This window comes from Sinocyclocheilus rhinocerous, unplaced genomic scaffold, assembly GCF_001515625.1.
Source record: "Sinocyclocheilus rhinocerous isolate Xijiao unplaced genomic scaffold, SAMN03320098_v1.1 scaffold3340, whole genome shotgun sequence".
Lineage (NCBI taxonomy): Eukaryota > Metazoa > Chordata > Actinopteri > Cypriniformes > Cyprinidae > Sinocyclocheilus > Sinocyclocheilus rhinocerous.
In genome coordinates this window covers 99,705-123,646 of record NW_015645073.1, presented here as the reverse complement: position 1 = coordinate 123,646, position 23,942 = coordinate 99,705, and the positions used below count along the sequence as shown (strand labels likewise).

General features: G+C 33.8%; 1 protein-coding gene across 1 annotated transcript; it reads right to left on the bottom strand.

Moving 5' to 3' along the window:
- Nucleotides 1-1,218: 1,218 nt before the first annotated feature.
- On the bottom strand, nucleotides 1,219-23,749 carry slc36a4 (solute carrier family 36 member 4). The gene is made up of 12 exons (XM_016508780.1): nucleotides 23,657-23,749; nucleotides 23,147-23,266; nucleotides 22,032-22,128; nucleotides 21,732-21,822; nucleotides 21,017-21,105; nucleotides 16,505-16,600; nucleotides 15,114-15,198; nucleotides 14,663-14,899; nucleotides 12,300-12,398; nucleotides 11,076-11,245; nucleotides 8,063-8,232; nucleotides 1,219-1,945 (listed from the first exon to the last, which is right to left on the bottom strand). The coding sequence occupies exons 2-12, from the start codon at nucleotides 23,166-23,168 to the stop codon at nucleotides 1,650-1,652; spliced, it is 1,452 nt and encodes a 483-aa protein (XP_016364266.1). The 5' UTR covers nucleotides 23,169-23,266; nucleotides 23,657-23,749; the 3' UTR covers nucleotides 1,219-1,649.
- Nucleotides 23,750-23,942: the final 193 nt, after the last annotated feature.

Sequence of the window (23,942 nt, the reverse complement as noted above, 5' to 3'; positions counted from 1 at the left end):
GTTAACTATAACTGTACTTACTAACATGGCTTGTTCAAAATACAATTCAAAACAAAACAAAAAAACAAAGGTCACAAATTAAAGGGTTAGTTCACTCAAAAATGAAAATTCTGTCATTAATGGCTCTTAAATTTTATAATATACCATGTATACAAAACTAAAATTAAAAGGATAGTTCACCCAAAAATGTAAATTCTGTCATAGGAGGGGGGGAGGAGACGAACTGTTGAATAAAGTCGTTATTTTTGTTTTCTTTGCGTACAAAAAGTATTCTCGTAGCTTCGTAAAATTACGGTTGAACCCCTGATGTCACATGGATTATTTTACTGATCTCCTTGCTATGTTTCTGGACCTTGATCGTGGTAATTACATTGCTGTCTATGGGAGGGTCAGAGAGCTCTCATAATTCATCAAAAATATCTTAATTTGTGTTCCGAAGATGAACGGAGGTCTTACGGGTTTGGAACATGAGGGTGAGTAATTAATGACAGAATTTTCATTTTTGGGTGAACTATCACTTAAGACCCTCACAACCCATCTGAATTAACATGAAAATGCCACTAGTCGGCAATAACACGAATGTGAGTGCTGGGAAATGTAATTCTATTAAACATTTTTAAATAACACCAGTTAGTTTTGGTAGCCCTGAAAATACTAAAATAAAAGTTAAACTCTGAGAACACTAAAATAATAGATATAATTTTTTTTTAAAATAAACTGAAGATAAAATAAAAATAAAATGTATTTCTATAAATTAACAGTAACAAATGGATTTTTGTTGGTAACAATCAGAAATTCATCACTAAAAGGATTATTTAGAAACACATTTTCATACTTAATTAAGAGCTTTAACTATAAAGCTTCTTGAATGCCTTCTTTTGTATATGCATTAGTAAAAACTTGATTTTGCTTGTCTTTACAAACTGAGGGACGAGTCAAAAACTTTGTGTTAAATGACAACAAATTACAGATACGGCTGAAACAGCTTGTTTTGGATCCTGAATAGTTCTGCTCATTTTCTACAATCAAGAGTAAGATTTTTATTTAACAGCTTAAAAGCCTGTAATACATTTAACGTTCCAATGTTTGTCATTAAATAAAAGACTCATTATTCCCCCTGAATACTGCAGCAGCCAAAAAAAGAACAAAATAAATTAATTAATTAAATATCGCAAGCCTCGGGAGAAACGATTGGTTTATTAATAATACCTCTAGTCAGCGAGTATGTACATTCTTTACAGTGTGCAATATTTCTCTGGCGCTCTCCCGCAGTGTTAAAAGCTGACGGCCCGTCATGCTATATGGTCCAGCGACCTGATGGAGTAAAACCCATTCCATCTAGAACAGGGTGAAGTCATGGAAAGTCCATAAAGCCTGTATGGAGGAAATATTTCCCACGCACACCATCACTCACTCACTCACACACACATGCATCCGCGCTACAGGCGCACACCTCGGCATGTGCCTGTGGAATGAAAAATGACAGAAAAAAGAAAAAACACCTCAAACCCTATAAGACAAGCTCTCCATCCCAGAGCCACAGTCACAGGAAGAAGCGTCTGTGCTGTTACAGTATTCAGAAATGACACTGTGCCCTTTAAATATGGAAACTGTGCCTTGATTGGTCCTTTTCTTTGTGGGTGTGGTCTTCAGGGCGGTGAGGTAGTGGGTGTGGCCCAGCTCCCATTGTCATGGAGACGGGTCTGTCCTTGGTCGTCGGGATAAATGATCTCCTCCAGCGTCACGTAGGTTCCAGACAGGAAGCCGATGAAGCCAAAGGCAGCGATGGAGAGGTCTTTGAAGAGCACGAGAGGAGGAGGAGGTTGGCTGGGAAACGCCACCAGCTCCACCAGCGGAGGGAAGACGAGCGCCAGCGCCGAGCTGCTCACCGCGCCGACCAATGAGATCACCAGATCTAACCGCGGTATCAAGACTGCTGTTATGCCTGAGAGAGAGAGATGAAGAGAATTGAGATTTAAGAAAACATGAGTGGTGTTTGCCCATGTGAAACTCAGTGCCACAATTCTGACAGGTCTGAGTGGTTGCCAAGGTGTTGCTAGGGAGTATCTGCTGGTTGCTATGGAATTGCCATGTTTTTGTAAGGGTGTTCTGCAGTTTTGTTACTGTTAACAACTAAAAGAGTAAAAACCTTTTTTGATAATTGAAATAAAACTGAAATAAATTAGCCTGGTTGCCCTGAAAACTTAAAATTAGTTCTAAAATTATTAAAACTAAGACTGAAATATAAATAAATTAAAGCTAAATAATTTTTTTTTTTTTTTTTATAAAAAAATAATAATTATATATATATATATATATATGAAAGCACATAACAGAATTACTGAAGTTGAAAACTCAAAAAAAAAACATACAAAGCTAATTTGAAAATATTACTAATTACTGTAATGGCATTTAATAATAGTAAAAAACATTTGTAATCTGGATGGTTGCTAGGGTGTTACTATACAGTTGCTAGGTGTTCAATAGTGTGTTGGGATATACTGTGTTGTGAGTGGTTGCTAGGGCACTGCTACGTGTTCTTGTTGGTGTGTTGTGTAATTGCTAGGACATTACTATGTGGTTGCTAGGGTGTTCTGGTTGGTGGTTAAGAGTTCGCTAGGGTGTATTGGGATAAGTAAAGTATTGAAGTATTACAATGCAGTTATTTATGAGTTGTGGGTGGTTGCTAGGATGTATTGGGTTCTATAAACCATCACAATTCATTTTCTCATGTTGTGGGGGGTTGCTATGTGGCTGCTAGGTTGTGTTACAGTGCAGTTGCTAATGTGTTGTGGGTGGTTGCTAGGGCATTGCTAAGGTGTTCTGGGTGGACTGTTTGCTAGGACGTGTTGGGATATATAAACAATCACAATGCAGTTGCCCATGTGTTGAGCGGTTGCTAGGGTGTTGTGAGTGGTTGCTAGGGCCAAAATTGTAGGTCAATTTTTCTTGTTTGCACTACAAGGCATGTTACATATCAAAATTTCATACTTATGGTCGCCACTAATTATAATAAAGAAACAAAGACGCAGATAGAGACCAATGTTATTTATGAGCAGTTTGTGCAAAAAGCTACAAAGCAACAACTTCACAATTTATCCAGCTGTGGTTTCAAACTGCAGTGTGTGTGTGTGTGTTTAACTCTCTGCCATCCTGACTGGTGTGTGGACGAGTGTATGCAGAGGATAGTGGCTGAAGGACTAAATCAAAAATTCAATATTCATCTTTTCTGCTGACGTGGAAGACAAAACCCCTTCACTTTTACCTGAAAACAAAGGCACAACAATTTATATCCACGCGCATATACAGCTTTTAGTGGAATGACTGCAAATGCTCCTCGCAGCCTTTTATAAAAAGCACACACACACAGGCTGTCCATATATGTTTAATTCATGAGATTCGAGTGTGAGGTGTCACACCTCACACCTCAGATCTTCTCCCTGTCTCGCTCTCCTTCTCTCTGTTGCAGAAGAAACCAGTAACATGTAACACACACTGGATTCTCGCTCTCGCTTATGCATTCTGAACACTATCTCACAAACATGCATGAACGCTTCAGTGTCTCCTCTCTGTGTGCTACTGCCACCCTCAGGATAAACGTTTGACAGTTCGGCACATGATATGAGAGATAAACCAACACCAACAAATGAACACACGTTCAAAAAGGAAATCTAAAAACAAACACGCATGCAAATAACCAAATATGAATAATAATTAAGGAATGTGATGTTTTATGGGTACTGATGAAGCAAACATCACTATTGCTATTTCATATACTTGTTTTAGAGACAATCCAAGTTGGCGTTATCGAGTTTAAAGACAAATATAATTTCATATTTCAAAATGACTTATCGTTAACTAAAACTGAAATGAAATATTTAAAAAAAGATTTTTTTATATTTTTTATTTATTAAACTTTGATTTCAGTAATTTAATTCTTAAATGATTCTGATCTCATTAATTTTATTCTTATTTTACTTCAGTAATTTTCTAACTGAAATAATTTGTTTAGTTTGTTGAAGTATTAAAATAACACTAAAACAATATAATACTAATAACTATATAGACATTTGTAAAAAACTGCACCACAAAATTGATAAGGAAAATACAAAAATAAAACCAATTCAAAACATTAATAAAAACTATGTTAATATATAATGATTAAAATAACACTAAAACAATATAATACTAATAACTATATAGACATTTTTAAAAAACTGCACCACAAAATTGATAAGGAATTGATCCAAAATTGATCCAAGTGCAGCAACTGCGATTCCATAGCTTGATCCTTGAGGGGATTGAACCAGCAACCTTTGGGTTACCAGTGAGCCTTAACCACTTAACTTCCTACACAAACACCTCAAAGCCAGAGGCTTCTTGGAGAATGTCTCGGAAGGAAGGGCCTCAGCATGCAGGTGCGTGATAAGCCCTATCACGGAGCTCCGTGACAGGCCTCAGCGGAGAGCTCTATGATGGGCCTGTCTCCGTAGGGCAGGCAGGTAATAATTCACAGAGCCTCAGGAAGACTGAGATAAATGAGCAGACACTGAATGAGTCCCTTAACTCTGCCCCGGCTCTCACACACACACACCATAAAAGACATACACGGCACACAAACACACATACGTATATCCATACACGCAATGCACCCACTAATCTATCACAGCGCTCAGAGGGGTGACGGCCTTGGGCCAGGGAAAGAGGAAGCACGTCAGGCAGAAAGAACACAGAGAGATAAAAGACAGCGAGTGACAGAATGAGAACTTCATCTTTTTATCTACCAGCACAGGCCACGGACCCGCAACCTTCAGAGCTCATTACCCCATCCACCAGCATTTCCACAGGCCTCTTCTAGAACTTCCTCAGAGCTACATGCAGCATAAAACACGCCAACAGACCTACAAGATGCAGTTCCATGTGACATTTAAGATTAATATTAAATAATTTCATATTTCAAGATGAATAACATTTATTTTACATTTTTTATTTTAGTTGTTTGAATTTATTTTATTTTAAAATGAATTTTTATCTTTATTGAAATATTAAATTATTAAATTTTTTACCTACAAAAATCTTTATCCAGTCATGGCAATTCAAAGGTCAAAAGGTCTGTGTGTGTGTATATTTTTTTTTCTTTAATTATATATATTTTTAGAGATCATGATTTGATTCTAACAATGATATATAATTTGTGGATACAGAATAAATGTTTAAGTTTTCTGAAATGTATTTTTAAAATATTTTTAATGTAATTGTTTTAATTAATTTGATATTAAAGTCATATATTTTAATTTTATATATTTTTTTATTTAAAGTTATATATCATTATTTGAGTCATTACTTTTTCCATTATTTTTTCAGGTGTTTGTGACTACTGGATAGACTTTTATAGACTGCCTTGAAAAAAAGAGCAATTTGCTCACAATGCGTGAAGTATTTTAAAATTGCATTTATTCTCATGACATTTCCAGGCCTTTTAAAAATATATTTGTCTTTTGTTTCAATTTCTAATTTAAATAATTACAATGTTTTCAGAATGTGGGAACCCTGCTATTTTCCATCCTAATAAATGTCCCTGGTCTTATTGTACACAACTCAACGGCACATTTTATTTTTAATGTTTTTCATAATCTTTCATCAAAATGTAATGACTTTCTCTGCCTCTGAAATGACTTTCCTGCTGTGTGGGCAGAGACAATAATATAAACCAGTAATATCTTGGCCAAACTCCATTGGATAAAATCAAGTTCCACTTAACATAATTTCCCACCAACTATCATTTTACTCGGAATTGCATAATTCTGAAAATGTTAAATGCAGTTTAGCAATGAATTAATGTGAATATTTTTCACTTTAAATAATGGTGTCCTTGTTTCTTTCATGTCGGCATGTTGCAACTTGAAACTTTGCAGAGAGAGAGCGAGCAGCCAGTAACCGAGAGGTCGGGACAAAAGAGAGAAAGAAAGTCATGGATGCAATAAAAAAAAATCTTATAAGCGGAGAAGGTGATATGTCCAAGGAGACCAGTGAGATGGAGAGAACAACAGACCGGCAAATGAATAGTGAGCAGGGCCACTGGGAGTGAAGAAAGATTGTATCTACATAGAATGATAGATAGCTACAATATCAATCGCTGGAATGGTAGATTGCAAGAAAGATAGGTCGCTAAACAATAGCTAGAATGATGAATAGCAAAAACAATACCTGGAACAATAGATAGGTGGTTAGAACAAGAAGTAGAATGATAGCTACTATTAATAACAGCTAGAACAATAACTATAATAATAGATTAATAGCTGATATGATGTCTAGAACAATAGGTAGAACAATGGATAGTTAGCTAGAATGATAAAAATTTCTAGAATGACTAAAAAGATAAAAAGACAGATAGAATGATACAAATAGCTAGACAGATTGCTAGACCGATGAATGGATAGATGGATAGAATGAACAAGGAATGGACGAATGAACAATTGATGGAGGAATGAATAAATGATCCATGGATAGATGGATAGAATGAATAAGTGAACAAAGGAGGAATAGATGGATGAATAGATAGAATGAACAATGGATGGATGGATAGATGGGTAGAATGAATGATGGATAGATGACAATGAATAATGGATGGATGGATAAATGAATTAACAATGGATGAATGAACGATGGATAGATGGACAGAATGAAAAATGGGTGGATGAAGGAATGAACGTTGGATGAATAGATGGATAGAATGAACAAGGAATGTATGAATGAACAATGGAAGGAGAAATGAATGAATGATCCATGGATGGATGGATAGAATGAATAAGTGAACAATGGACGGATAGATGGATGAATAGATAGAATGAACAATGGATGGATGGATAGAATGAATGATGGATGAACGGATAGATGATAAAATGAATGATGGATAGATGGCAATGAATAATGGATGGATGGATAGATGAATTAACAATGGATGAATGAATGAATGAACGATGGATAGTTGGACAGAATGAAAAATGGATGGATGGATAGAATGAATGATGGATGATCGAATGAACAATGGATGGATGAAGGAATGAACGTTGGATGAATAGATGGATAGAATGAACAATGGATGGATGGATGGATGATAGAAGGAATGATAAACAGAACATCAGATAGAACAATAGATAGCTAGAATGATAACTTGATGATGGATGGATAGATAAATATAATGGAAAAATGAAAATGAAAAACTATACACATAAAACTCACAATATTAATAAATATTATAATAGTACATAAATAATATTAAAAGAACACCGATAGGCAGATCCTGTTTAAACAGCTTGCATTTCACACAGTCTCGCTCTATTTTTCTCTGCTTCGAATACAAAAGCACACACCATCACTCACTTTTTCATCCACTCTCTGGCGTTTGCACACAATTCCTGCAACATTCTCTCTTCCTCTCTCATTCTCTTTTTTCATAGCAAATGCTCTTTTTTTCTATTTCTACCTGCATGACTGACGGTGTTAAACAAATATTTATTTTCATATTTTAGGTCTCTGGATGGTTCACGGTTCAGTGGCAGACAATTTTTCCCAAGATAAAAAACATATATCAAACTAATCCAAAAGCCTTCAGGTTTACAATGGTTCACAGCATCCATCCATCATTTTGGGAGGGGAACGAACCTCCACTATCACTCCTCTCATCACCAATGGATACTAGAGGGAGGATTAGGATGAGCAGCAGATAGGAATAGGAAGTAGATAGATAGGAAGTAGTGCAGAGAAAACAGAATGAGAAACAAAGAGGATGATGGAGGAGGAGTATAACACAAGATGAACTAATAGTGCAACACTATTTTAAATGATATTTATTGAATGAAATACAAGTATACTTGTCATACAACTTTTCTCTTAATTTGATTCACAATCTTGGATTTTCTGTTTTCACTGAGATTGACACAATGCATTCTGGGACTGCTTTATCATAAAATACATGACTATGATGCTTTAAAATGCTGGTTATAGAGGCAGCTCACAGTGTTTTAGACAGGAGCGTGTGTGTGTGTGTTTGTTCACTCACAGGTGAGGCAGACGAGCAGCGCTCGCAGGCTGAGATCAGCCACCCGTCTCCAGCTCTTCCTGATGCGTCCACACACGGGCGGAACCAGAATCTCTGCCGGCACGAAAAACTGCACCGCAAAACTCACAAACACACTGAACGAGTACAAGACCTTCACCAACTGATTAGACCTGCAACGCACACACACACACACACATGAATACTGCAGAGAAACGGAGAACAGATCCAGTCAGAAACCACAGAATGTGCAATTAAAGGTATAGTTCACCCAAAAATTCTGTCATTATTTACTCACCCTCATGTCGTTCCAAACCCGTAAGACCTTTCGTTCAAATTCGGAACACAAATTAATATATTTTTGATGGAATCTGAGAGCTCTCTGACCCTCCCATAGACAGCAATGTAATTACCACGATCAAGGTCCAGAAATGTAGCAAGGACATCGGTAAAATAATCCATGTGACATCCGTCGCCCTAGCGCCATTTTGGAGAATATCCACTGATCGTAAATTGCGTATGCTGTTTTGTGTCAGCTGCGCCACGCAGATATGCTGTTTTCGTTCAAATCAAAGCGTAATCGACGTAAACAGCGTATCTGCGTGGCGCAGCTGACACAAAACAGCATACGCAATTTACGATCAGTGGATATTCTCCAAAATGGCGCTAGGGTGATGCGGAGGAGACGACTTGTTGAATAAAGTTGTTGTTTTTTTTTGCTTTTGCGTACAAAAAGTATTTACTTTGTAATTATGTAATTATCGTGGTAATTACATTGCTGTCTACAGGAGGGTCAGAGAGCTCTCAGAATCCATCAAAAATATCTTAATTTGTGTTCCGAAGGTCTTACGGGTTTGGAATAATGACAGAATTTTTATTTTTGGGTGAACTATCCCTTTAAGGGTTGAAGAACGTCAATGATGCAATGCACGACTTCAAGGAAACTCAACACACAGACTATGCGTTTGTTGAAAAACCATTAACCCACACTATGCCGATTTCAACATTAGGGTTGGGAAAAACGAGAACCAGTTTAGTTTCTTTTTAAAAATACTAGAACTGACTGATTTGTTTTTATGATGGTTTTTCAAAAACATTTATTAAATATCTGAATTCTTCCACCAATTTTACAGCTTGTTTTTTCGTTTTCTTGTCTCAACTTAATGGTAGCAAACTATAAAAGAATTACACTAACGTTTAAAAGTTTGGAGTCCGAAAAATGTTTTAATGTTTTAAAATAAGTCTTTTATGCTCACTAAGGCTGCATTTATTTTATTAAAAATATAGTAAAAACAGCAATATTGTGAAATATTATTACAAATTAAAATCATGGTTTTCCATTTGAATATATTGTAAACTAATTTCTTTCTGTGATCAAAGCTGAATTTTCAGCATCATTACTCCAGTCTTCAGTGTCACATGATCCTTCAGAAATCAGTCTAATATGCTGATTTGCTGTGTTGAAAACAGTTGTGCTGCTTTACATTTTTGTGGAAACGTGATGCATTTTTTTTTCAGGGTTCTTTGATGAATAGAAAGTTCAAAAGAACATGTATTGGAAATATTTTGTAACATCATAAATGTCTTTACTGTCACTTTTAATCAATTTAATGCATCCTTACAGAATAAACGTATTAACTTAAATGGTAGAGTTGTTTAACAGTGCCACGTTGCAGAACACTGCTGTCACTGCTGGATAGGTCAACAAACCAGATGCTGAATCAGATATTGGACCTGGTGGCAGATTGTCCTCGGCTGAAAGGATGCTAATGAGATCTAGAAATACGTTAACTGCTAATAAAAGTCTCCAGGAAAGTTAGTTGGAAATGGCAGGCTTTAGTTAGAGCTACACTTGAAAGCAGCTGGTTTTGATTTCTCCGTAATTTGATCTTAAGTCGCTCCGAGCTGCGATCAATCAGTCGAGATGTTTCTGACAGTGAATGCAGAGGATGCTTCAAAGACTCCAGCGAGGAGTTTTAATATCAGCTCTCTGAATTTAACTCCACTGTAGCAGAGTGCTGCGATAACTAAATTGAACTGACTTAACAGATGTGATGGATGAGACTTTTAATATTTTTATTTTTCAGCTTTTGCCGCTTTTTACTTGGAGGTAGTCGAGAAAAACATAAGGGGAGACTCGGTTGGGAACATGATGCAGGCCGGACTGAACCCGTTTTAAAGTTCTAACGTGAATCAATTTATATAAAAAAAAATTAAATAAATTATATACAGTGGGTACGGAAAGTATTCAGACCCCCTTAAATTTTTCACTCTTTGTTATATTGCAGCCATTTGCTAAAATCATTTAAGTTATTTTTTTTTCCTCATTAATGTACACACAGCACCCCATATTGACAGAAAAACACAGAATTGTTGACATTTTTGCAGATTTATTACCAACGTTTACCATCCAACCTGACAGAACTGGAGAGGATTTGCAAGGAGGAATGGCAGAGGATCCCCAAATCCATGTGTGAAAAACTTGTTGCATCTTTCCCAATAAGACTCATGGCTGTATTAGATCAAAAGGGTGCTTCTACTAAATACTGAGCATTTTTCAGTTTTTCTTTTTTAATAAATCTGCAAAGATGTCAACAATTCTGTGTTTTTCTGTCAATATGGGGTGCTGTGTGTACATTAATGAGGAAAAAAATTAACTTAAATGATTTTAGCAAATGGCTGCAATATAACAAAGAGTGAAAAATTTAAGGGGGTCTGAATACTTTCCGTACCCACTGTATATATATATATATATATATTTTTTTTTACTATAATATTACTATTATATCTTATTTCGATTTATTTATACTATTACATATACACAATACTGTTCAAAAGTTTGGGGTCAGTATGATTTGTTAAAAAAAAAAAATTATTCAGCAGGCATGCATTAAATTAATTATGTTACAAAAGATTTCTATTTCAAATAAACGCTGTTCTTTTGAACGTAGAGAGAAATCCACATCCCCTCTTTGATCTCTGATGGACTTTTGAAGTGTCTATGCATCATATTTACCAGGAGTCATGTGGAAGGTTAAGCGTAATGCTTCCTTTGATGTCGTCTCTGAAGCGGAGGTATCCCAGCGTCGCCAGGGTCACGTAGAGGATCATGATGAAGCCCATGCCAATGTTGAGGGCTTGAGGGACTCGCTTCGGTTCCCTCATTTGATTCTCCAATGGAAGAACCTACACAAACAAAGCGAGAGAGAAAAATCCAGGAGATTGATCGGAAGGTGGTGAAGCTTTGCTCCAGGCATCACATGCACAAAGCCTAGTCCAAAAAGTAGTGTGCAAGATGATGCTGCCTTCTAAGACACCTTCCTTTGATCAAATTCAGAAGCACATCATGCATCCTGTAGCTCAAATAGCACAGCATGGAGCTAGCAATGGCAAGGTCATGGGTTCAATTCCCAGGGAATGCATGAATCAGGGAATCTGCAAGTATCAGCTTAAACTTAAACTTCCAGTTTGTTTTAACACCATTTTCAAGACCTTTTCAAAAATGTTTCAGCAGTTACTCTAATGGTGAAAGAAAGAAAAATCCACCATTGTCTTTCCATGACTTTCCAGCAGAGGAAAAACATAGAGAGATTGATTATGGTGGTCAAAAGAGGAGAGATGTCAAATTTATTATCACACCTTGCAGCATTGTTTACTTGTTTTGTAATTTAATGGCAGGGTAATATAACAATTTATAGTAAATTATAACATGCATATGTTTTTTTAAAGAAGAAAATAAAAACTATTTTGTAATATTGCACTGAAAATATGCAAGTTGCTTTGGATAAAAGCATCTGCCAGATCTATTAATGTAAATGTACTCCTTGCAGGAAAAAAATCCCATACTGCATTGCAACTAGCTCAGCATTTACAATAAATAAATAAATAAATCATTGATTTTAATAAATTATTATTTATTAATAATTTATAAGACCATAGAAAAAAGCAAGAAGCACACTATTAAAAAGTCTGGAGTTAAGAAGATTAAAAAAAAAAAAATTATGTTTTTGAAATAAGTCTCATGCTCATCTAGACTGCATTTATTTGATCATAAATACAGTAATATTTTAAAATATTACTACAATGTAAAATTACTATATTATAATTATACCTAATTTCTTCAATACCAAAGGAAAATTTGATAAAAATAAATAAATAAAATTACATAGATTAACGTCAAACACCATGTATAGTAGAAGAATCAAAATCAAAATAAATAAAACCTGAATCATCATCTCACCACTCCAATTCCTTCAAAGGCAAATATGGCTGTTCCAAAGAAGAAGGGAAACTTCCTCCACGTGGAGGCGTACGGCAGACGTCTGGGATCACTCACATCCTACAGACAGTCAGAGATGGTAAAAGGCATGATATAGTTTCACATCAGGATTATAATTGCAGTCTTTCTTTGTGACATGGAGGATGAAAGACGCACGCACACGTACAGGAACAGTACATGTACAGATCTAGTGTCAGCCGCCCACAGCCCTGACGATCTGCTGCATACAAAAATCCCTCATCCAATTTGTGAGCGTTTGCATGCATAGGCTTGTATCAGTCGTGTTCCTAGACTGAACAATGAGGATTCCTGACTACAAAAGTGGATATATGAGACTAGACATCTAGACATATGAGACTGCACAATTAATCAGAATAAAACCAAGACTGCGATATGGCTTAGTGCAATTATCAAATCACAAAGCCTGTGATATATTTAAATAAATATGTACCGCAAGAGTGAAGCACGGCTCTGTGTTCTTTTTTTTTTTTTCAGCATCTCAGAGCGGCTCTGTTCTCAGTAAATGCTGCTCAATACAAACTCTTCTTCTGCATCAGTTTGAGTTGCATTTGTGAATGTAACAAGCGTCCACCATCTTCCCAGATTTGTAATGAGAAGCGCTGATAATCTCGCTTCATTACAATAACTGAAGCTCATGGCAGCTTTAAGGAATCCATGAGGTTTATGCCAAAATAAAAGTTTGGGGTTTAAAAATAAAAGGTTTAATATTTGAAAATGAAGAAATTAGACAGCCATAATTAACTGTCATATCAGTATTGTATTTTACAGTTGTACTGTAAAGTAAAATAATGATTGTTATTTTTCTTAAATACTTTTTTTTTTTTTGTAGTGAAATTCCATTAGTAATATTTCTTGGATTAATTTACTGATAATAATTATTACTATTATATTATTTTTGTTAAATACTTGATTATAATATTTCTTATTTTAATAGTTTTGTTTAATAATAATAATAATTATTATTATTATTATTTGTTTTTTTTTTTTCCATTAGTAATATTTCTTGGATTAATTTACTGATAATAATTATTACTATTATATTATTTTTGTTAAATACTTGATTATAATATTTCTTATTTTAATAGTTTTGTTTAATAATAATAATAATTATTATTATTATTATTTTATTACGTTTCTTCTTGATTTATTTTACAGTAATTCCATTAGTAATATTTCTTGGATTAATTTACTGATAATAATTATTACTATTATATTATTTTTGTTAAATACTTGATTATAATATTTCTTATTTTAATAGTTTTGTTTAATAATAATAATAATTATTATTATTATTATTTTATTACGTTTCTTCTTGATTTATTTTACAGTAACATTACAATATTATTATTTTACAGTTAAATATTACATGAGTAATGTTTCTTATTTTAATAGTTTTGTTTACTAAATAAATAATAATTATTAGTATTATATAATTTTTTATGAAATACTTGATTTTACAGTAAAATATTACAATAAAAATATTACTATTTTAATAGTTTTGTTTAGTAGTAATAGTAGTAGTAATAATAATTATTATTTTATAGTCATATTGCTATATAATCACAGCAAACCTTTTATTTTGTAGTGAAATTCCATTAGAAATAATTCTTGGATTTATTTACTGATAATAATTATTACTATAATATTATTTTTGTTAAATACTTGATTATAATATTTCTTATTTTAATAAGAATAGTAGTTTTGTTTAATAATAATTATAATAATAATAATTATTATTATTATTATTGTTATTTTATTAAGTTTCTTCTTGATTTATCTTACAGTAACATATTACAATTACAATATTATTGTTTTACAGTTAAATATTACATTAGTAATGTTTCTTATTTTAATAGTTTTGTTTACTAAATAAATAATAATTATTAGTATTATATAATTTTTTATGAAATACTTGATTTTACAGTAAAATATTACAATAAAAATATTACTATTTTACTAGTTTTGTTAAGTAGTAATGGTAGTAGTAATAATTATTATTATTATTATTTTATAGTCATATTGCTAATTTGCTATGTGATCACAGCAAACCTGGAGCTTTATAAAATAAATCAATAAGCCCCAAGAAGCCGTGGTTTACAGTGAATTTATACGCGAAACACAAGCAACAGACAAAGTAAACAAAGGTGTATGTTCGTAGAGTAATTTACAACAGCTTCGAACATGGCTCAACCAATCAGAATCAAGGACCGGAACTATCCGTTTTATAAATGCATCTTAATCTGAAAAAAAAAAAAAGGCAATTAAATTTTCCCTCAAATCGTGCAGCTCGCACACATACTTACGTTGAGTATATATGTGAAGATGAGGAGGAGGCTGACAGCCATACAGAGGTTGGCGATGGCGGAAAGTGCGGCCATGTTCCTCAGGTCTCTGATGAAGGTCAGAACGATGATGAAGGGAAGGAGGAAGACCATGTAGAGCCGCAGGTCCAGCCCTGTAGCCACGGCGCCCTCCTCTGAGCTGTTGGAGTGTATCAGCACAGTCTCCACAGAGCTGTTCAGATGAGCTCCCTCCATCACCTAACAAACACACACGCAGCTTTGACTTCATTCAAAACAGAACTTGCACGAATTGCCCGTTACATTTGAAGAAGAAATCTGACTTCCAGCTGCTGGGCTTTATTCTGGAAATGTGTATTTCCATTAGTTTTCATTAGCTCTGGCTCCGTCACATAATACAAATCAGTTTATCTATGGAGAAAATGAACTTCTGGAGCTCTGCTGTCACACACACCTGTTTAATGTTCTCAGCCAGGAACACAAAATAAACACTACAGAAGCCCAGCTGGGTCAAAACCAGGAAGAAATTCACCAAGTGCCTGCAAAAGATATTGATATGAGAGCAAATCACAGTATTATAGACAGAGATTGTGTGATGTGAGTGACATTAAACTAGCATAGTGTAGGAAATCAGCTGCAACAATGGTCAATCATACAGAGGCTTTTATACAAAAATATTTGACTGAAGCAACTGAATCAGAATCAAGTATTCCAGAAAGCCATGTGATACAATTTTTTTATACCTTTTAAGCTCTTAAAGGGATTGTTGACCTAAAAATGGAAATATTGTTATTAACTAAAACTATTCAAAAAAAAAAATTATTTATTGAAATAAAGCTGAAATAAGGTAATATGTAAATATCTGATTTAAATGAGAAAGGTTGGCTTTGCAACTGATGGAAATAAGCTGACATAAACACTAAACTTAATAATAAAAATAAAATACAAATACAAAAAATGGCAAAAGTCCATAACAGTAAAATTAAATACAAATTTATGAAAATATACAAATAATTTAATACATTTAATGAAAATATAAAAATAAAAGCCAATTAAAAAGATGAATAAAATTATAATCGTATATAATACTAAAATAATACTGAATAGAAATTGTCATAATTTACTCAACCTCATGTTGTTCGAAACCCATATGACTTTCTATGACTTTTCATTTAAAGATCATGCTCTTTTTTTATGAATAAAGACTTTAAAAAAGATGCAAAAGCACCATAAAAGTGTCAAAAAATAGCGAGGTGATTTCAGGCTTTTCCACAAACAAATGATGAAAAAATGTATAGCTATATATGCCATATAAAATATTATTACAATATTTATTTAATTAACATTATTTAAATATAAAAATAAAATTATTATAATTATTTTTTTATTTTATATTAGTATTATTAGTATAGTATAATAATATATGTATAATTATGTCATATATTATCCAAAACAGAGTAATGATTACAGAATTTTCTGCTATATAAAATGTTAATTTTTTAATAATAATAATTGTTATTATTAATCATTTTGTAGTAGTAGTAGTAGTATCATCAGGGTTTTATTTTTCAGTGTGCATGATATTATCGTCTGACACAGATAAAAATGAGGCAGCATTTCCTGGTAAGACGGATCTTTTTAAGATTCTGGGCGCGAGGTCTCTCTGTGTGTGGGACATCAGATCACTGCAGGCAGCGTCCTGTCTCTCCGCTCTCTAATGAATATATTCATTCAAGCACAGACATTTGCCCTCTTGCCTTCCCTCTCTCTCTCTCTCACATATGCACACGCGGGGGGTGTGGGGGGGCCTGTCATGCCAATGAACTGCATGATGGGATAGCTCACCTCCCAAAATGAGCACTTCTCCTCAGGCACTGGGAGGAACTCATCTCCATGGCAACTGCAACCGTGTCGCTGTAACCGAGGGGGGAACGTTTCAACCTGTGAGCAAGGAGAGACAGACAGAGAGACAGAGAGAGAGAAAAACAAAGGCAAATATTCTTCAAGAACAAAGCAGTGCAGAAAAAACAGCTTTTTGTGTAATTCTAGAGGGGAAAATGCAGACAAAACACTTCAATAAAAGAGGAAGGACAAACAAAGTTCACCACACATGACACAAGCTAAATCTGACAAGAACTCTCTTTGGTGATGCCAAAAAAAAAGAAAAGAAAAAAAAAAAGATTTAAAAATAGGGAAAATGAGTTCATGAATCCTTTTTCCTTTTCAAGGACATCACCAAAGGGACGTCCAAAAAGTTATCTTTTAGGGATATAATATAACATATAACATAACATATAACACATAACACAACACAACATAACATAACATAACATAACATAACATATAACATATAACATATAATATGACATAACATATAACACGACACGACACGACACGACATGACATGACATAACATAACATATAACATATAACATATAACATATAACATGACATAACATATAACATGACACGACACGACACGACATAACATAACATAACATAACATATAACATATAACATATAACATATTATTCAGCCATTTTTGGTCTTTTGGAAGCTGCATTCAAAATCCACTTTGCTTAAAATCCTGAGGGGGCACGGTTGAAATCGCGTTCCTGGAGGAGCAGTATTTCGGCTGGGCCCCTCTGGTCTAGTGCCCTGGGCACATAACATAACACAACACAACACAACACAACACAACACAACACAACACAACATATAACATATAATAAGATTATGTAATAATTGTATTTAGCAAAGACACATTAAATTAAAATTGATAAAAGTAATAATAATAAAGTGATAAAAATAAAAGTGACAGCAAGACATTTATAATGCACAAATAAATTCTATTTTAAATAAATGCTGTTGTTTTGAAATTTCTATTACTCTAAGAATCCTGAAAAATGTCAGAATGGTTTCTGAAGGATCATGTGACACTGAAGACTGGAGTAATGATGCTGAAAATTCAGCTTTGATCACAGAAATAAATTACATTTTACAACATATAAAAAAAAAAAATGTAATAATATTTGACAATTTTTTTATCAAATAAATGCAGCATTGGTCAGCATAAGAGACTTGTTTCCAAAAAAATATTACCAATCACAAACTTTTAAATGGTAGCGTACCTCTTTTATGGTTTGCTTCTAACACATGAAGACAGTATATTATATAATATGTTATATTATGTGCTAAAAGCTTATACAAATTCAATTGCAGCAACTGAAAAACTATTTTAATACAATAATTTCCATTATCCATGGAGAGGGTTATTAAGCTGATGCAATGCAGTGTTATTTTATTATGGAGTTACTATTACAGTTTTTTGTAATATTTTGAATTTGTTTTATATATTTTCAATTTTCATTTCATTGTAATTTTTGTTAAAGTTTTAGTAACTCACTTGTGTGTTTTGCCATTTTTTTGTTTGTTTTTGTTTATATGTCTATTTAGTTTTTTATTCATTTTTATTTTACTTATAGTTTAGTTATTTTAGGATATCACATTTACCTTCATTATTTTAGTACATCACAAAGTGAAAATTAGAAATGTTGCCTTGGCAAATAGACGAAAAAATTAGATTTAGATAACCATGTTTCAAGTCCAACTTATAATGCAGGGATTCCCAAATTTTTTTTTTTTTTTTTTTTTTTTTTACTTAAAGACCCCTGAAAATGTAATATTTCAATAATTGAACAATGAATTCACATAAGTTTTTTGAGCTTGGTTAATGGTCACATGACATGCAGGTAAAAATATTTTAATTATAAATTTTTTAGATTAAGTTTCTTGTTTTGATGATTCTATTTCTATTTTTATGATTTAAATATGAGCTTTTCATCCACTCATGTTTCAGTCCCATTACTACTTCTCTCTCCTGACTAAACTTCCCGCCATTCATCACAATCGACAAAATGACTCCCAAAAATACTAATTTCACACAAAGCAGGGGTGCACGTTTAAGGTTTTAATTAACTATAATAACCCTGATACAATAATCCCAAAACAGCCAAATCTCATCTGATTAACTGATAATCTGATAACATATCCTCACTGCGATAACTTGACAAATATGACAGCACACTGATGAGCATGAGGTTGACAACTCTTCACACGAACACTGACACACGCTGTAGAACCCCGGCCCACCCGAGGGAGAGGCCTTTGATCGCGTTTGAAGAGGGAACGCATGCATGAAGCGTGTTTTTTAAGTGTGAACGCACAGACAGAAATCCAGACTGCAGGAAAGTCCACACGCTAGAAAACCGCTGCGTTCAGAATACACAATATGCACGCTTCAAATATTTGAGCTGACTGCAAAAACACCATGACTATAATTTCACAAACGATCTGTTTATCTGAACAGTTAATGAGATCTGTTTTCCAGGTTACCCATCAGGAACAGCCTTCAAATGCGACATGGGAGTCTCTTTATTCGGCTCTCACTGCATGCGTGTTTGCTGTGTTGCATGAGAAGCGAGCTTTAGTTTTCTGTCACCAACAGGATCAAATGTCTGGTTAGAATTCCAGAAACATTTCAAAGAAAAGAGGGGGGGGACTCCACCAGGGGGTCACAATAATCTGAAATCCTCCTTTGGTCACCTGCACTGTGTGATGCTTTATCTAAAGGCTTAGATGAGAACCTGCTTTGTGTGAAATTACTATTTTTGGGGGTTATTTTTGTCTATTATCCAGGTAAAGTGAAGAATGACAGGAGGTTAGTCGGGAGAGAGAAGAATGGGACTGAGATATGAGTGGATCACAAGTGGATGAAAAGCTAATATTTAAATCATTAAAATATAAATATATATAATTACATATGTATATATATATAAAATGTATAACACAATAAAAACCTGCATGCCATGTGACCATTAACCAACATCACAGAACTGAGATCATGCAAATACATTGTTAAATTATTGAAATATTCAATTATAAAGGGTCTTCAAGGCAATATTTTAGGTCAATGGGGTTCAGCTGACCATAAAATAAAATCATACAAGCATTATAAGTTGGACTAGAACCAGGGTTATAATAGATTATAGTTAACGAAAACTAACACCTTAAAAAATATTTAAAAAACATATTAATAATAAACTTATTAATAAACTTATTTTTCATTTAGGTGCTAAGCACATTTCTCGTTAAAGCTGCATGATTCTGGATAAATTGAGAATCACAATTTTTTTGTCTCAAATAGAGATCATGATTCTCCCACGATTCTGAACTAAACAATATGTGTAATTTACTAGAGGCTGTTACAAAATATTATTTTAAATGTGTTTATATAATTTTAATGAATTCTTAAAATTTTTACATTTTAAAATTTTTAAACCAAAACTAATAAATACAATTTTTAATATTAAAATTATGAAAAAGTGGTTTGAATGAATGATTCAATGACTACTACTTTCACTTGTATGGTTACTGGATGAATCAGCGTTTTTGAACAAATCTCTTGAATGAATGACTCGATGACAAATGCATTTTTTAACAGTCACTTGTTGCCACCTAGTGTTTGAATCGAGATCGCAATCTTTTAACAATTATTAATGCAGCTCTATTTCTCTTTTTCACTTAGATGAACTAAAATAAGTACAAATAAATCCCATGTAGACAAAAAACAACAACTAAATTGCTAAAAGTAAAATATAAAAATAAAAACTTTCCAATATTAATAAAGTCAGTGTTGTTTTAGTATCATTGAGATACTATTATCGTTTTTATTCATATTTTGAATCAGTTTTTATTTTTAGATTTTCTGTTTTCATGTAAATTTCTGTCGTTTTTTTGTAATGTTTTAGTAGTTCTGAATGTGTGTGTATTTATATATACATAATAAATAAACACAGTACACATACATATATTATGTAAACAAAAACTTTTATTTTGGATGCGATTAATCGTTTGACAGCACTAATATGTATTAGTTTCAGTTTTAGTTAACTATAATAACCCTGACTAAGATAACTCAAACCTAGGTCGCTCATGTTAGCATCAAAGCTCAATGTGACAAAAGCATTCGCGTCAGCCATTGCACCCCAGTTCCAATGTGAAATTAGTATTTTATTAAGAAAATAATCACTGATCATAACACCTGATTCACCACAGAAACCATGCTTAGTTATGCCTAGTCCAAGTTCTGCTTTTCAACACCCTTTTTTCAAAATCAAACCACTTCTCCATTACTGAAATGTCTCGCCCTCACATTTTTTATTAACTACATCTTTAAACATCATGCCAGGACTCATGACAGTTTGAAAAAGGGAAAAAAGGAAAAAACAAAACAGAAGCTGAAATGTGATTGGTTGTGGTGACTGAAGCAGTAGGCTGTGATTGGTGCGTTCTTACCGCTCACTGACCTGATGACTGCAGTTGACCAGGATGTGCATGCAGTGGACACACACAACGCCCATCAGAAGCAGACTAACTGGACCGAGCTGAAGGAAAAAAAAGAGAATCGTGTGTTTTAGACTCTTTTAAAACAGTTTTAAAAGATACTATCTGTGTCTTCTAGAGCAATAAAGCCTTATCGTTCTCTCTCAGTTTGAACTTTGCTTACATACTGCACAAGGCATTTATGGCAGCAATAAAGTTTGTGAACTGACACGCTTACAAACAAACAGCAGTTGAGCTGTCAGCACACAATACAGCCTGCACAGGTTCAGTCTGTAAACCAGTCTGACCTGTTTTAAACTCACATTTGAAACTTTCCACCCATTAAACAGTCAGTATCCGGCGATCAGGACATGATGGTGAACACAAACTAATCTAATTACAGGGGCAATAAAGCTGCAATTATATTTGTGGGAACAACAAATACATTTAATACTCCTCTTAAGCATTTCAGGTTTTTACAGTCGGATTCATGGTGTACTTGGAATGATCTGGTTTTACTAACATTCTGACCCTGAAATCCTGGACACAAAAACTAGAAGAGTGTCCGGATTCCGGGTCAGTTTTAAAACTTTGAAAAGAAGGAAAATAAGGTTCTGTATGCAACAGAAATGGATTTATACTGGGTTCATCGCTCATGCGTTTTCACAGAAGCTGCTATGCTACATACCACTATCCCAGCATTCTTCACTGCTAGAGGAAGCCCAAGCAATCCTGTGCCGATATTCCCCTTTAAGAGATGCAGCAGGGTTTGAGTAAACCTGAGGAACAGAGAAAACAGACGTTGTAATGTTGTTATTCAAAGCAGGAAGATGTCAGACATGAAAGAGGTTACAACATGGTGTATTACGTAATATGAGAATATGCTGTTTATACACACACACATCTGTTACAGATGAAATGACTGTTTGCAAACAAACAGATTTGTTTTAACCCAAATCTACAAAAGAAACCCTGATGTGAGACTCACGTGATGCCTTGCGGCAGATGTTCTGGATCTTCATCTATGTCTACATCCTCCTCCTCACCTCCTGCTTCCTCCATCAGAGGGGTCATCACCTCCATGTCTGCTCCGTGAAATAAATCCACAGACTTAAAGGAACACTCCATTATTTTTGAAAATAGGCTCATTTTCCAACTCCCCTAGAGTTAAACAGTTGAGTTTTACTGTTTTCGAATCCATTCAGCCGATGCAAGCAGGTGGTCACGTTGGTTATGTTGACGGAAGTTAGCCTATTTTCAGGCGCTGTGTAATATCATTGCGATCATCAATAATCATTGATTCGAAAACGGTAAAACTCAACTGTTTAACTCTAGGGGAGTTGGAAAATTAGCCTATTTTCAAAAATAGTGGAGTGTTCCTTTAAAGGCATTGGATCTTACGGAGTATTAAATGAATGGCCTAATTTAACAGACCTAGTTCATAATTTAAAAAAAAAAAGGTCTGTTTAAAAACAGCACCCTGATGCTTTATTCAGTTCATAAAGAAACACCAGAGCAGCCCAAAATAGTCTGTGGACGGTGTGTTTTTCAGACCATGCATCTGGTGATCATAATAACAGGTCAGAGATAAAATTGCCCTAAAGTTTAAAGGACACAGGTGTCCCTGCTGAGAAAGCACTGGTGTAGTTCAAATTAAACAAACATAAAAAATAAAAAAAAGTACACAAAAATAGAAATATAATTTAAAAATAGATAAATATATTTTATTTTATATATACATATTTGTGTGTATTTTTATATTACTTTTTTATTTCAATAAATATTTGAAAAACAAATAAATTTACATATATCATGCATTTTAATAATAATAATAATATTTGTTATTCAAAACAATACTACACAGAATGTTTTTAAAAATATTTTTATATTTATTTACAGCTTTTTAAAAATTTTATAGTGTTTATTACACTTTTTTAAATATTTTATTTTAAAATATTATATAGAATACAATTATATGGTAGTGCTGTGTTGTTGTGTAGAGAGATGCATGAAACCAATGAATCAATAGAGACAGAAAGAGCCATTGACAGACATCACAGATTGTTTTCAGTGTCATCTGTGGTGTAAAACACACATCATTACCTAGTTGTTCAGCTGCTGGCATCTTGTGCTGATCATCTGGAGGGTGTTTGTTCAAACCTGCTGAAGCGGATTATGCTGCGGGTGTCGTGTGCTCTGATGAGTTGGCACACGGGGAATCAGCTGTAGACGGCATACACAATGACATACGTTCATTACACTCCAAACACATGACAGACAGAAAACTCAAACTACACCATTTGACTTGTTGCACACTTTTTAAAACTAACTTCTCTTTGCAATTACATTAAAAAGGCGAAATGTCAAAGTAGTTCCTAATTGTTAAGCAGCTGAAAAGCATATAAATATTATGCATATTGTGTTGCAAATACTATGCAAACTACCAGACTTATGTTTGATCATTAAATATAAATATACAATTAAAAAAAGCTAAACAATAACTTAACATTTAAAAAATATATATATCAATATAAGGAGTTAAATGTTGATTATGTAGTGCATTATAAGCTGTATAAAGTGATGAGTTCAGTAGTGGAAGTGGAGGCGTGTTACCGACGGAGCGCAGAAATCACAGCCGCTCCACTGTTGCTCTCTCCGGTTTCATGCGCGACAATCACCGGCCCTGTGCTGGATCCGATATCAGCAGCAAACTACCAGACTTATGTTTGGACACACCTATTCTTTATCGTGACAATTTTCCACATATTAAAGAAATAGTAAAGTCATCAAAACTATTAAACTTAAAAGTATGAGAATGCACTCTGTTCCAATTTGTATATATACACATGCACATAATATTAATTATATATTAATTATATATAATTATTATATTATACGT